Source organism: Rhinoraja longicauda, chromosome 18 (genome assembly GCF_053455715.1).
Source record: "Rhinoraja longicauda isolate Sanriku21f chromosome 18, sRhiLon1.1, whole genome shotgun sequence".
Taxonomy (NCBI): Eukaryota; Metazoa; Chordata; class Chondrichthyes; order Rajiformes; family Arhynchobatidae; genus Rhinoraja; species Rhinoraja longicauda.
In genome coordinates, this window is record NC_135970.1 from 38,758,476 (window position 1) to 38,770,605 (window position 12,130).

At 51.1% G+C, this 12,130-nt stretch overlaps 1 protein-coding gene across 1 annotated transcript in view; it reads right to left on the reverse strand.

Annotated features, from left to right (window-relative positions):
- LOC144602179 (SH3 and multiple ankyrin repeat domains protein 2-like) overlaps nt 1-12,130 on the reverse strand; it is a 154,595-nt gene that overhangs the window by 62,180 nt on the left and 80,285 nt on the right. Inside the window, exon 4 of the mRNA XM_078414915.1 lies at nt 4,235-4,315. Coding sequence (XP_078271041.1) covers nt 4,235-4,315 — 81 coding nt within the window. The remainder of the gene's footprint in view (nt 1-4,234; nt 4,316-12,130) is intronic.

Consider the following 12,130-nt stretch of genomic DNA (forward strand, 5'->3'; position numbering starts at 1 on the left):
ACTTCGCTGTTAGTCCTTCAACTGCCCTCCACACACCTGCCTTGCCATCTGGCCCATCCCACGCACAGACCACCCCAGACACCTCAACTGAATGCCAGGGCGGCACTGTGGCGCAGCGGTAGAGTTGCTGCCCCACAGCGCCACAGACCCGGGTTCAACCATGACCACGGGCGCCGTCTGTACGGAGTTTGTACGTTCTCCCCGTGACCTGCGTGGGTTTTCCCTGGGTGCTTTGGTTTCCTCCTACACTCCAAAGACGTGCAGGATTGCAGGTTAATTGGCTTTTGGTATAAAAAAATATAAATTGTCCTGCATGAGTGCAGACAGTGTGAATGTGCGGGGATCGCTGGTCGGCGCGGACTCGGTGGGCCGAAGGGCCAGTTTCCGCGCTGTATCTCGAAACTACACCAAAACTGAACCCAACACCACCAAAGAGCACCAATAATCAACGGCTTATACTGAGAGACGAACAGGTTTGTAGGTTAATTGGCTTCTCTAGATTGTAAATCATCCCTCGTGTGTGGGATAGTGCTAGTGTACGGGGAGATCGCTGGGCGGCACGGACTCGGTGGGCCGAAGGGCCTGTTTCCACTCTGTATCTCTAAAGCTTAGTTTAGTTTTTAGTTTAGTTTAGCGAAATAGTGTGGAAACAGCCCCTTTGGCCCCACCAAGTCCACGCCAACCAGCAATCACCCTGCACATTAGCATTGTCCCACACACCAGTGATAAGTTGCAATATCACTGAAGCCAATTAACCTCCAAAACTGCACGTCTTTGGAGTGCGGGAGGAAACCGAAGATCTCGGAGAAAACCCACGCAGGTCACGGGGAGAACGTACAAACTCCGTACAGACGGCGCCCGTAGTCGGGATCGAACCCGGGTCTCTGACGCTGTCAGGCAGCAACTCTACCCCCAGGGCGGCACAGTGGCGCAGCGGTAGAGTTACTGCCTTACAGCGAATGCAGCGCCGGAGACTCAGGTTCGATCCTGGCTACGGGCACCGTCTGCACGGAGTTTGTACGTTCTCCCCGTGACCTGCGTGGGTTTTCTCCGAGATCTTCGGTTTCCTCCCACACTCCAAAGACGTACAGGTATGTAGGTTAATTGACTGGGTAACTGTAAAAATTGTCCGTAGTGGGTGTAGGATAGTGTTAGTGTGCGGGGATCGCTGGGCGGCGCGGACCCGGTGGGCCGAAGGGTCTGTTTCCGCGCGGTATCTCTAAATCTAAAAAATCTACCGCTGCACCACCCCTGTACAAAGTGTAAAGTCTAAAATGGGATTTGCGACATCTTCTTAAGTCTTCCACCTCAATCCCCAGCCCTGGCCCTGCTTTCGGCTGACAAGCAAACCATTGAGATGGATAGCCCGCTTGGAACGTGAGCAGATGTTTGGAGTGAGAGGCCGCAGTGCTGGAGATTACCGTGCATGTCTCCAGAGGGTTAAACAAAATCATCATACAGTGCACTCAGGCAGAGCGTTGCATGATGGACTTCCCGCCTTGCACTGACACTCAATGATCTTCACTGTTGGCAATCGACAGCACCTTCCAGTATTTAAAACTAACACTGCCAGCCCCTGAAGTCATTGAAGACCAGGGTGGGCGCAGCGGTAGAGTTGCTGCCTCACAGCGCCAGAGACCCGGGTTCCATCTGTCCGTACGAAGTTTGTACGTTCTTCCCGTGACCATGTGGGTTTTCCCCCGGGCGCTCCGGTTTCCTCCCAGGACAGCTCCAAAGACATGCAGTTTAATTGGGTTAATTAATTAACAATTGATTCATTTAATTAGTAGGTTAATTGCTTCAACACCATTAAAGCAGCCGTGGTCATGTGTTGATGCACGTTGAACTGCAGATGCTGGTTTGCACAGAGTGCTGGAGTAACTCAGTGGGTCAGGCAGCATCTCTGGAGAACATGGATAGGTGACGTTTCAGTCGGGACCCTTCTTCTAGGTTTAGAACCCTAGTTCTCAAGAAGGGTCCCGACCTGAAACGTCACCTATCCACGTTCCCCAGAGATGCTGCCTGACCTGCCACGTGACAGAGAAACATAGAAAATATGTGCAGGAGGAGGCCATTTGGCCCTTCGAGCCAGCATCGCCATTCATTGTGATCATGGCCGATCATCTACAATCAGTAATCATGTGCCTGCCTTCTCCCCATATCCCTTGATTCCACTAGCCCCTAGAGCTCTATCTAACTCTCTTAAACCCATCTAGTGATTTGGCCTCCACTGCCCTCTGCGGCAGAGAATTCCACAAATTCACAACTCTCTGGGTGAAAAAGTTCCTTCTCACCTCAGTTTTAAATGGCACTCCCCTTGATTCTAAGACTGTGTGGCCCCTGGTTCTCGACTCGCCCAACATTGGGAGCCTTTTGCCCCAATGTATCTATCTATCCCTGACCATACACTGTAAACGCCTCGACTGTAATCGTGCATTGTCTTTCCGCTGACTGGTTAGCACGCAACAAAAGGCTTTTCACTGCACCTGGTTCTGGACTCCCCCAACATTGGGAACATGTTTCCTGCCTCTAATGTGTCCAGCCCCTTAATAATCTTATACGTTTGAATACAGGAATACAGAGCTTTATTTGTCATTCGGTACCGAGGTACCGAACGAAATTACATTGCAGTCACACACACAAAAAAAACACAAGACACATGACCCCAACACAAACATCCATCACAGTAACTCCAAACACCCCTTCACTGTGATGGGAGGCAACAAAACTTGTTTTGTCTAGACATGTCCAGAGTTGCAAATCCACTGCCGCTCAACACGAGGTAAGTGCCGCAGTGAAGCCGGGCACCCACTGGGGAACCCACTGAGTTTACCCCACGACGAGATCTCAACCTGACCAAAGCACCCAGTCAAAAAACCCTCCTTGCAAGACAAGGGGCACCCACTCTGAATTGGTCGGCTTACCTCTGTCCACTGTGGGAGACGTCCAACACACAGGCGGCAGGAGAGAGAGAGAGAGAGAGAGAGAGAGAGAGAGAGGAAGCAGTAAAGAAAGAGAAGGAAGAGAGTGAGGCAGGAAACCACTATTCACCAACTCGTCATTTAGCCCATCTGTGCGCTGGGCATGAATTTGTTAAGCGTGCCAGGTGCTCCTCAACTTACGATGGCGTTACGTTCCGATAAACCCATCGTAAACCGAAAATATCGTAGGTCGGAATGCATTTAATACACCTGATCACGTGGCCGGTGGCGAGCAGCGGCGCCCTGCGTTTGGACCAACGTGAAGTGGAAATATCGTAAGTCGAAGCATCGTAAGTCGGGAAGCGTCTAACGCATGGACAGTGAGTCCTTACAAACCCTTCACCATCCCCCCCCACCTCACCCTCCCCCCTCACCCTCCACCCTCCCCCCACACCCTCCATCCCCCCCACACCCTCCATCCCCCCACACCCTCCACCCCCCTCACACCCTCCACCCCCACCCCCCACACTCCCCCGCACCCTCCACCCTCCCCCCCACACCCTCCACCCTCCCCCCTCCCCTCCACACTCTCCACCCTCCCCCCCGTACCCTCCACCCTCCCCCCCGTACCCTCCACCCTCCCCCCCACACTCTCCCCCCTCCCCCCCACACCCTTCCCCTCTCACCCTCCACCCCCACACCCTCCATCCTCTCCCCCACACCCTCCACCCTCCCCCCACACCCTTCCCCCTCCCCTACACCCTTCCCCTCACCCTCCACCCCCCACACCATTCCCCTCTCACCCTCCACGCCCCCCCACACCCTCCACCCTCCCCCCCACACTACCCCCCGCACCCTCCACCCCCCATCACACCACCCCTCCCCCTCCCCCCACACCCTCCCCCCCCACACTACTCCCCGCACCCTCCACCCCCTCACACCACCCCTCCCCCCCACACCCTCCACCCTCACCCCTCACCCTTCACACTACCCCCCCACACTACCCCCCGCACCCTCCAAACTCCCCCCCCATACTCTCCCCCCTTCCCTCTCACCCTCTGCCAAGCATAGCAACCCGCCTCCCGGCCCGGGCGGCAGTCGTTGGTGGAGCGGGAGCACGTGGCCGCTGGCTGGGCGAGGTCACATGGGACGCGGGGCGGTGACATCACCTTTTGTCCCTTATTTGGGAGCGAGGAAGTTGGCAACCCCTACAGGTGGACCTGCCTCAGCCTGCAGTAAGGGCCCCCCCTCGGTCACGCCCACCCGCGAGGACTCACAGGCCAAAGGCGTGCATTTCCAACCCCATTCCTTACCTAGGTCTTCAAGTTCTGACGTCATGGACTTGGAGCGCAGTGACAACGCCGTGGTCGGGGCCCGCTTCGGGGGCGGTGGAGCTTTGTGGGGAAAGATGGAAAGAAAAGAAAAATAAACACAGTCTTGGAAATGTGTGGTCTTTCAAAATGCACGCATGCCTCGGTAAACCCCCCACCCCCCCTCCCCCCAAATCGCCACCTCTTGTGTAGTCAGACAGCCTTTGGGGGTTGTGCAGGAAGGAATTGGTTTTAACTGAAGATAGACAGATAACTCAGCGGTTAAACAGAAGATAGAAGATAACTCAGCGGGCAGGCAGCATCTCTGGAGAAAAGGTAACAGGTGACGTTTCGGGTCGAGACCCTCCTTCACGTTTTTGACCATATCATATCATATATATACAGCCGGAAACAGGCCTTTTCGGCCCTCCAAGTCCGTGCCGCCCAGTGATCCCCGTACATTAACACTATCCTACACCCACTAGGGACAATTTTTACATTTACCCAGCCAATTAACCTACATACCTGTACGTCTTTGGAGTGTGGGAGGAAACCGAAGATCTCGGAGAAAACCCACGCAGGTCACGGGGAGAACGTACAAACTCCTTACAGTACAGCACCCGTAGTCAGGATCGAACCTGAGTCTCCGGCGCTGCATTCGCTGTAAAGCAGCAACTCTACCGCTGCGCCACCGTGCCGCCCATAAAGACTCAGGAACAGCTTCTCCCCCTCTGTCGTCAGGCTTCTGTACGGTCCTTCCCTAAGCGAGGGTCCGGTCACATTCACCTCTACCCCATGGTGCACATTGAGTTTTTATTTTATTTATTATTAAAAAAATATATTTATTTATTAAAAATAATATTTACAACACAACAATGCAAAACAGAACCACACCACCATAACACAAGGCAAACAAATATACTAAACTAGACCATGTGGACCCGTTGGGCCCATACCTACCCTGCATTGGTGCAGCACCTCCCCTCCCCCCCCTCCTCCCTCTCCCCCAGCTCCCCTCCCCCACCCCTCCCTTCCCCTCCCCCGCCACTCCATTCCCCTCCCCCACCCCTCCCTTCCCCTCCCCCGCCACTCCATTCCCCTCCCCCACCCCTCCCTTCCCCTCCCCCGCCACTCCATTCCCCTCCCCCGCCACTCCATTCCCCTCCCCCGCCACTCCATTCCCCTCCCCCACCCCTCCCTTCCCCTCCCCCGCCACTCCATTCCCTCTCAAATTGCAAATCTGTGGAATTCTCTGCCTCAGAAGGCAGTGGAGGCCAATTCTCTGGATGCTTTCAAGAGAGAGCTAGATAGAGATCTTAAGGATAGTGGAGTCAGGGGGTACGGGGAGAAGGCAGGAATGGGGTACTGATTGAGAATGATCAGCCATGATCACATTGAATGGCGGTGCTGGCTCGAAGGGCCGAATGGCCTCCTCCCGCACCTATTGTCTATTGTCTATAAGGAAGTGTAAGGTGTGAAAACGAGATATCAAAGGAGACGAAGTTCAAGGAGAATGTACAATGGACTGTTGTTCGGTTGGGGAAGGTGGTAACGAGGGGATGTAAAGACGAAATTTAATCAGGAGGACACCCTTTTCACACTTCATCCTTCTGCTCGACACTTTTTGTGTAAAAAAAGTCCCGCGTTACACGTCCCACAAACATCGTCGCTGACACCTTAACGCTCAGCCCTCTGTCAGAGCGACGGTTTCAGGGTTGAGGTCCTTTTGTTAGAATTGGGACAGAGTGAATAAGTAGTATAACAAGATAACTGCAGACGCTGGTACAAATCGAAGGTATTTATTCACAAAATGCTGGAGTAACTCAGCAGGTCAGGCAGCATCTCAGGAGAGAAGGAATGGGTGACGTTTCGGGTCGAGACCCATCAGTCTGAAGAAGGGTCTCGACCCGAAACGTCACCCATTCCTTCTCTCCCGAGATGCTGCCTGACCCGCTGAGTTACTCCAGCATTTTGTGAATAAATACCTGGGACAGAATGAAGTTAGTTACAAGGTACAGTGAGGATTGGGGGTGGGGGGGGGATGGGACGAAGGGAATATCTTTGATAGAGCAAAGTCAGGCTCGATATGGTGATATGTTCTCTACAAAGCTGCCTGATTGATCGCTTAATGATGGCAATTAGAAAGCAAGCAAAGGGACATGTAAAAGCTGAGCAATACAGGTGCAGACAAATGAAATCCAAAAGCAGAACGTTCGAAATGTCATAAGGTCATAAGCGATTGGAGCAGAATTGGGCCATTCGGCCCATCAGGTCTACCCCGCCATTCAATCGTGGCTGATCTGTCTCTCCCTCCCAACCCCCTTCTCCTGCCTTCTCCCCATAACCCCTGACACCCGTACTGATCAAGAATCTGTCTATCTCTGCCTTAAAAAAAATTCATTGCCTTGGCCTCCACTGCCCTCTGTGGCAATGAATTCCAAAGAAATGTTGTGCAGGTCAGACAAGTGTCTGTAGAAATAGAATTAAATTACTGTGAACTAATGAGACCATTCTATGAGAGGGATAGAATACGCAGAGAGACCTGATCGTGCGGCACGGTGGCGCAGTGGTAAAGTTGCTGCCTTACAGCGCCAGAGACTAGGGGCGCAGCCCCCCTAGTTTGTACAGAGTTTGTACGTTCTCCCTGTGACAGCGTGGGTTTCTCCGAGTGCTCCGGTTTGCTCCCACGCTCCAAAGACGCACAACTTTGTAGGTTAATTGGCTTCTGTAAAGTGTAAAATGTCCCTAGTGTGCAGGATAGGGTTCATGTGCAGGGCGATCGCTGGTCGGCATGGACTCGGTGGGCCGAAGGGCCTGTTTCCGTGCTGCCTCTCTAAAGTCTAAAGTAAAGTCAAATATCTTTCTCGTCATTTTCTTTGCCTATTCTGAACAATCCAGCTTGGAAGAAGTCTCTTTTACTTTCTATTTAAACTCACAATCTATCCCCACAGATGTCTGTGGAAGATAATGTGTAGGAAAATAACGGCAGATGCTGGTACAAATCGAAGGCATCACAAAATGCTGGAGTAACTCAGCGGGTCAGGCAGCATCTAGGAGAGAGGTCTCGACCCGAAACGTCACCCATTCCCTCTCTCCTAGATGCTGCCTGACCCGCTGAGTTACTCCAGCATTTTGTGCTACCTGGGCTGGTGGGTAGATTGGCAGTGAATTGTCCCCTCGTGTGCGTGTGAGTGGTGGGATGTGGGCAGAGACGATGGGTGTGTGGGGGAGAATAAAGTGGTACGGGCGTGATTATGAACGACCACTTGAAGATGGGCGTGGGGCTGTTTCTGCTCTGATTAACTTCATCATCGATGCCATCCACGCCTTCAGCTGCCCAGTGCCTTTTTGCTCCCGACCTCTCGCTCCACAAGTCTTTCCATCCCATTGCTTAAAAATTATGAATGCAGGAGGTTCAGATGAAGCATAAACGGCCGTGAACTCGTACAGCGAAAATGTGTTCGTGAGTTCATCGGTGTTAGGAGCAGACTTGGGCCCATTAACTCAACTCCGCCATTCAATCACGGCTGATCTATCTCTCTCTCCTAACCCCAATCTCCTGTGGAGGCCAATTCTCTGGATGCTTTCAAGGGTCTCGACCCGAAACGTCACCCATTCCCTCTGTCCTAGATGCTGCCTGACCTGCTGAGTTACTCCAGCATTTTGTGATGCCTTCTGTGCAAGACAAAGTGATTTTAATATTGTATGGGATGAAGTTCAGAACAGGATCGGCAGGAGTAATAACAGGAAGATTAACATCAAATGATGCTGATTAAAAAGTACTGCTGGAAGCAAATGAAAATGCTGTCCATTTGATCATTTTTTTGGTCCTGTGATCTAACCTCACAACTCTGCTAGCAAGTTCTTATCCCAAATTACTCTTGTTCGGAACAATTTGACAGGGTAAATGTCACCATCTCTGTGACACTGCTCCTGTTATTCAGCGTTCAGAAATAGATAAGGACTAATGTGTAACTGCTTCTGATGCAATTGATGGTTAATTAACCTCAGTCTAACCTTCATGCGAGTTTATAGTTTGTACTAAAAGTACCTTGGATTGAGAAATGTACTTAGGCACAATTAGAATTTGGCATTTGCTGCTACAGATTAAAAGAAAAAAAGACAATAGACAATAGGTGCAGGAGTAGGCCATTCGGCCCTTCGAGCCAACACCGCCATTCAATGTGATCATGGCTGATCATCCACAATCAGTACTCCGTTCCTGCCTTCTCCCCATACCCCCTGACTCCGCTATCTTTAAGAGCTCTATCTAGCTCTCTCTTGAAAGCAACTAGAGAATTTGCCTCCAATGCCTTCTGAGGCAGAGAATTCCACAGATTTACAACTCTCTGAGTGAAAAAGTATTTCCTCATCGTTCTAAATGGCCTACCCCTTATTCTTAAACTGAACAAAATTATTCTTAAAAAGAACAAAAATTAAAAGATTATAGATTGGGCGGCAAAGATAGAGTTGATGCCTTACAGCGCCAGAGACCCGGGTTCGATCCTGACCACGGGTGCTGTCTGTACGGAGTTTGTACACTCTCCCTGTGACCACTGTGTGTTTTCACCGAGTTCTCCGGTTTCCTCCCACACTCCAAAGATGTACAGGTTTGTAGGTTAATTGACTTGGTAAAATTTGTAAATTGTCCCTAGTGCGTGTAGGATATTGTTGGTGTGCGGGGATCGCTGGTTGGCGTGGACTCGGTGGGCCGAAGGGCCTGTTTCTACGCTGTATCTCTAAACCAAACTGAACTAAATTAAACTAAACTAGTTTAATAACCACAGAATCAGTGTAAAACAAAAAGCCCTCAGTAGCAAAGACAGTCCACTGAAGTTCATGGTTGAGGGGGGAAGTGTTGTGTGGTGTTCACGAGCCTGATAGACAATATAGACAATGGACAATAGGTGCAGGAGGAGGCCATTCGGCCCTTCAAGCCAGCACCGCCATTCGATGTGATCATGGCTGATCATTCTCAATCAGTACCCCGTTCATGCCTTCTCCCCATACCCCCTGACTCCGCTATCCTTAAGAGCTCTATCCAGCTCTCTCTTGAATGCATTCAGAGAATTGGCCTCCACTGCCTTCTGAGGCAGAGAATTCCACAGATTCACAACTCTCTGACTGGAAAAGTTTTTCCTCATCTCAATTCTAAATGGCCTACCCCTTATTCTTAAACTGTGGCCCCTTGTTCTGGACTCCCCCAACATTGGGAACATGTTTCCTGCCTCTAACGTGTCCAACCCCTTAATAATCTTATACGTTTCGATAAGATCTCCTCTCATCCTTCTAAATTCCAAGTTTGTTGGGAAGAAGCTATTCTTGAAGCTGGTGGCCATGTTTTCCAGACTCCGGCACCTTCTTCCCGATGGTCGGAGTGGAAAGAGTGCTTGGACGAAGAGTTAAAGTGAAGAAAAAAAAAATGTTTCGATTGAGTCACTCGGTGATAGATTGCGAGATAATTTTATGCCGTTGCCAATTTGCAAAAGTATTTTAAAATACCAACATTATTCTTCGGAGATCACGCCGGGGTGAACGTAGATGAGTGATGACGAATGTCATCTACAAGTACGTCGTAGTCTCAGAAAATATTATTAATCAGTCTCTTCACAGAACAGATGGGTGAGCTGATTATCAGCTCATAGAATTACAGCGCGTTTTGATAGAGAAGATCAAAACATGATTTCACATGGTGGTGATGTAGAACGACTGCCTCACAGTTCCAGTGGCCCGGGTTCCATCCTGGCTTCTGGTTCTGTCTGCGTGGAGTTTGCAGGCTCTCTCTGGGACCGGGGTGGGTTTCCCCCTCCTGGGTGTTCCTGTTTCCTCCGCCCCATCCCCCAAAAAATGGGTGGGTTTTTCGGTTAATTGGTCACTGTAAATTATCCCTGGTGTGTGTGTGTGTTTGTGTGTGCGCGTGCGTGTGTGCATGTACGTGTGTGTGTGTGTGTGTGCATGTGTGTGCGCGTGCGCGCGTGTGTGTGTGCACGCGTGTGTGCATGTGTGTGTGCATGTGTGCGTGTGTGTATGTGTGTGTTTGTGTGTGTGTGTGTGTGCATGTGTGTGTTTGTGTGTGTGTGTGTGTGTGCATGTGTGTGTTTGTGTGTGTGTGTGTGTGTGCATGTGTGTGTTTGTGTGCCTGTGTGTGTCTGCGTGTGCGTGTGTGTATGTGTGTGTTTGTGTGTGCGTGTGTGTGCATGTGTGTGTCTGCGTGTGCGTGTGTGTGTGTGTGCGCGTTTGTGTGTGTGTTTGTGTGCGTGTGTGTGCGTGTGTGTGTGTGTTTGTGTGTGCGTTTGTGTGTGTGTGTGCGTGTGTGTGGGGGTGGTGGGAGTTGGTTGTAAATGGGGGGCGGCACAGTGGTGCAGCGGGTCGAGCTGCTGCCTCACAGTGCCAGAGAGACGCAGGTTCGATACTGACCCAGGGGGGCTGCCAGTGTGGAGTCTGCACGCTCTCCCCGTGACCGCGTGGGGTGCTCCAGTTTCCTCCTGCATCCTTTAAGACGTGTGGGTTGATTGCCCCTCTCTACATTGCCTCTAGTGTGGAGGGGGGTGGATGAGAAAGTGGGATAACAGAGAACTTGTGTGAAGGGGTGATTGCAGGTCGGTGTGGACTCGGTGGGCCGAAGGGACCTGTTTCTGCGCTGTATCTCTAAACTAAAACTGGGTATTTCTGAAGGAATAAATTACAGGGAAGTAAGTGGGATTACATTAAGGGCCAGCATAGACTCGATGGGCTGAACAACCTCCCACTGTCTTTCACGACGATATATAGAAAAGACTCCAGCACCAGAGGAAATGAACAGAGGATTGTTGTAAGGACATTTTAACAGGCGGGAAGGAGTTACATTGGTCGCATTAGACTGCAGTAAAACATTAGACTTTGGAGAGACAGCGCAGAAACAGGCCCTTCAGCCCACCGGGTCCACGCCGACCAGCGACCATCCAGTTCACCAGCAGCATCCTACACACCAGTGACAAATTTTTTTCAACTTACCGAAGCTAATAATTAACCTACAAACCTGCACGTCTTTGGAGTGTGGGAGGAAACCGGAGCACCCGGAGAAAACCCACGCAGGTCACAGGGAGAACGTACAAACATCGTACAGACAGCACCCGTAGTCGGGATCAAACCTGGGTCTCTGGCGCTGTAAGGCAGCGCCACCTTGCAGAGCGACTAGGCTTGTATACACTGGAATTTAGAAGGATGAGAGGGATCTTATCGAAACGTATAAGATTATTAAGGGGTTGGACACGTTAGAGGCAGGAAACATGTTCCCAATGTTGGGGGAGTCCAGAACAAGGGGCCACAGTTTAAGAATAAGGGGTAGGCCATTTAGAACGGAGATGAGGAAAAACCTTTTCAGTCAGAGAGTTGTGAATCTATGGAATTCTCTGCCTCAGAAGGCAGTGGAGGCCAATTCTCTGAATGCATTCAAGAGAGAGCTAGATAGAGCTCTTAAGGATAGCGGAGTCAGGGGGTATGTGGAGAAGGCAGGAACGGGGTACTGATTGAGAATGATCAGCCATGATCACATTGAATGGCGGTGCTGGCTCGAAGGGCCGAATGGCCTCCTCCTGCACCTATTGTCTATTCCCCCATTTGAAAGTGTGAGGCGTGTAGAGGATATGGACTATAATTGGCCTGAAAAGGAGGAATGGCCTGATTCGGTGTTGCATTTCTTTTAAATATTTGGTCACCAGATGTAAGCTAGGCTAATGCTACAGCGCCGGAGACCCGGGTTCGATCCCGACTACGGGCGCCGTCTGTACGGAGTTTGCACGTTCTCCCCGTGACCTGCGTGGGTTTTCTCCAGGTGCTCCGGTTCCCTCCCACACTCCAAAGACGTGCAGGTTTGTAGGTTAATTGGCTTGGTCTAAATGTAAACTTGTCCCTAGAGTG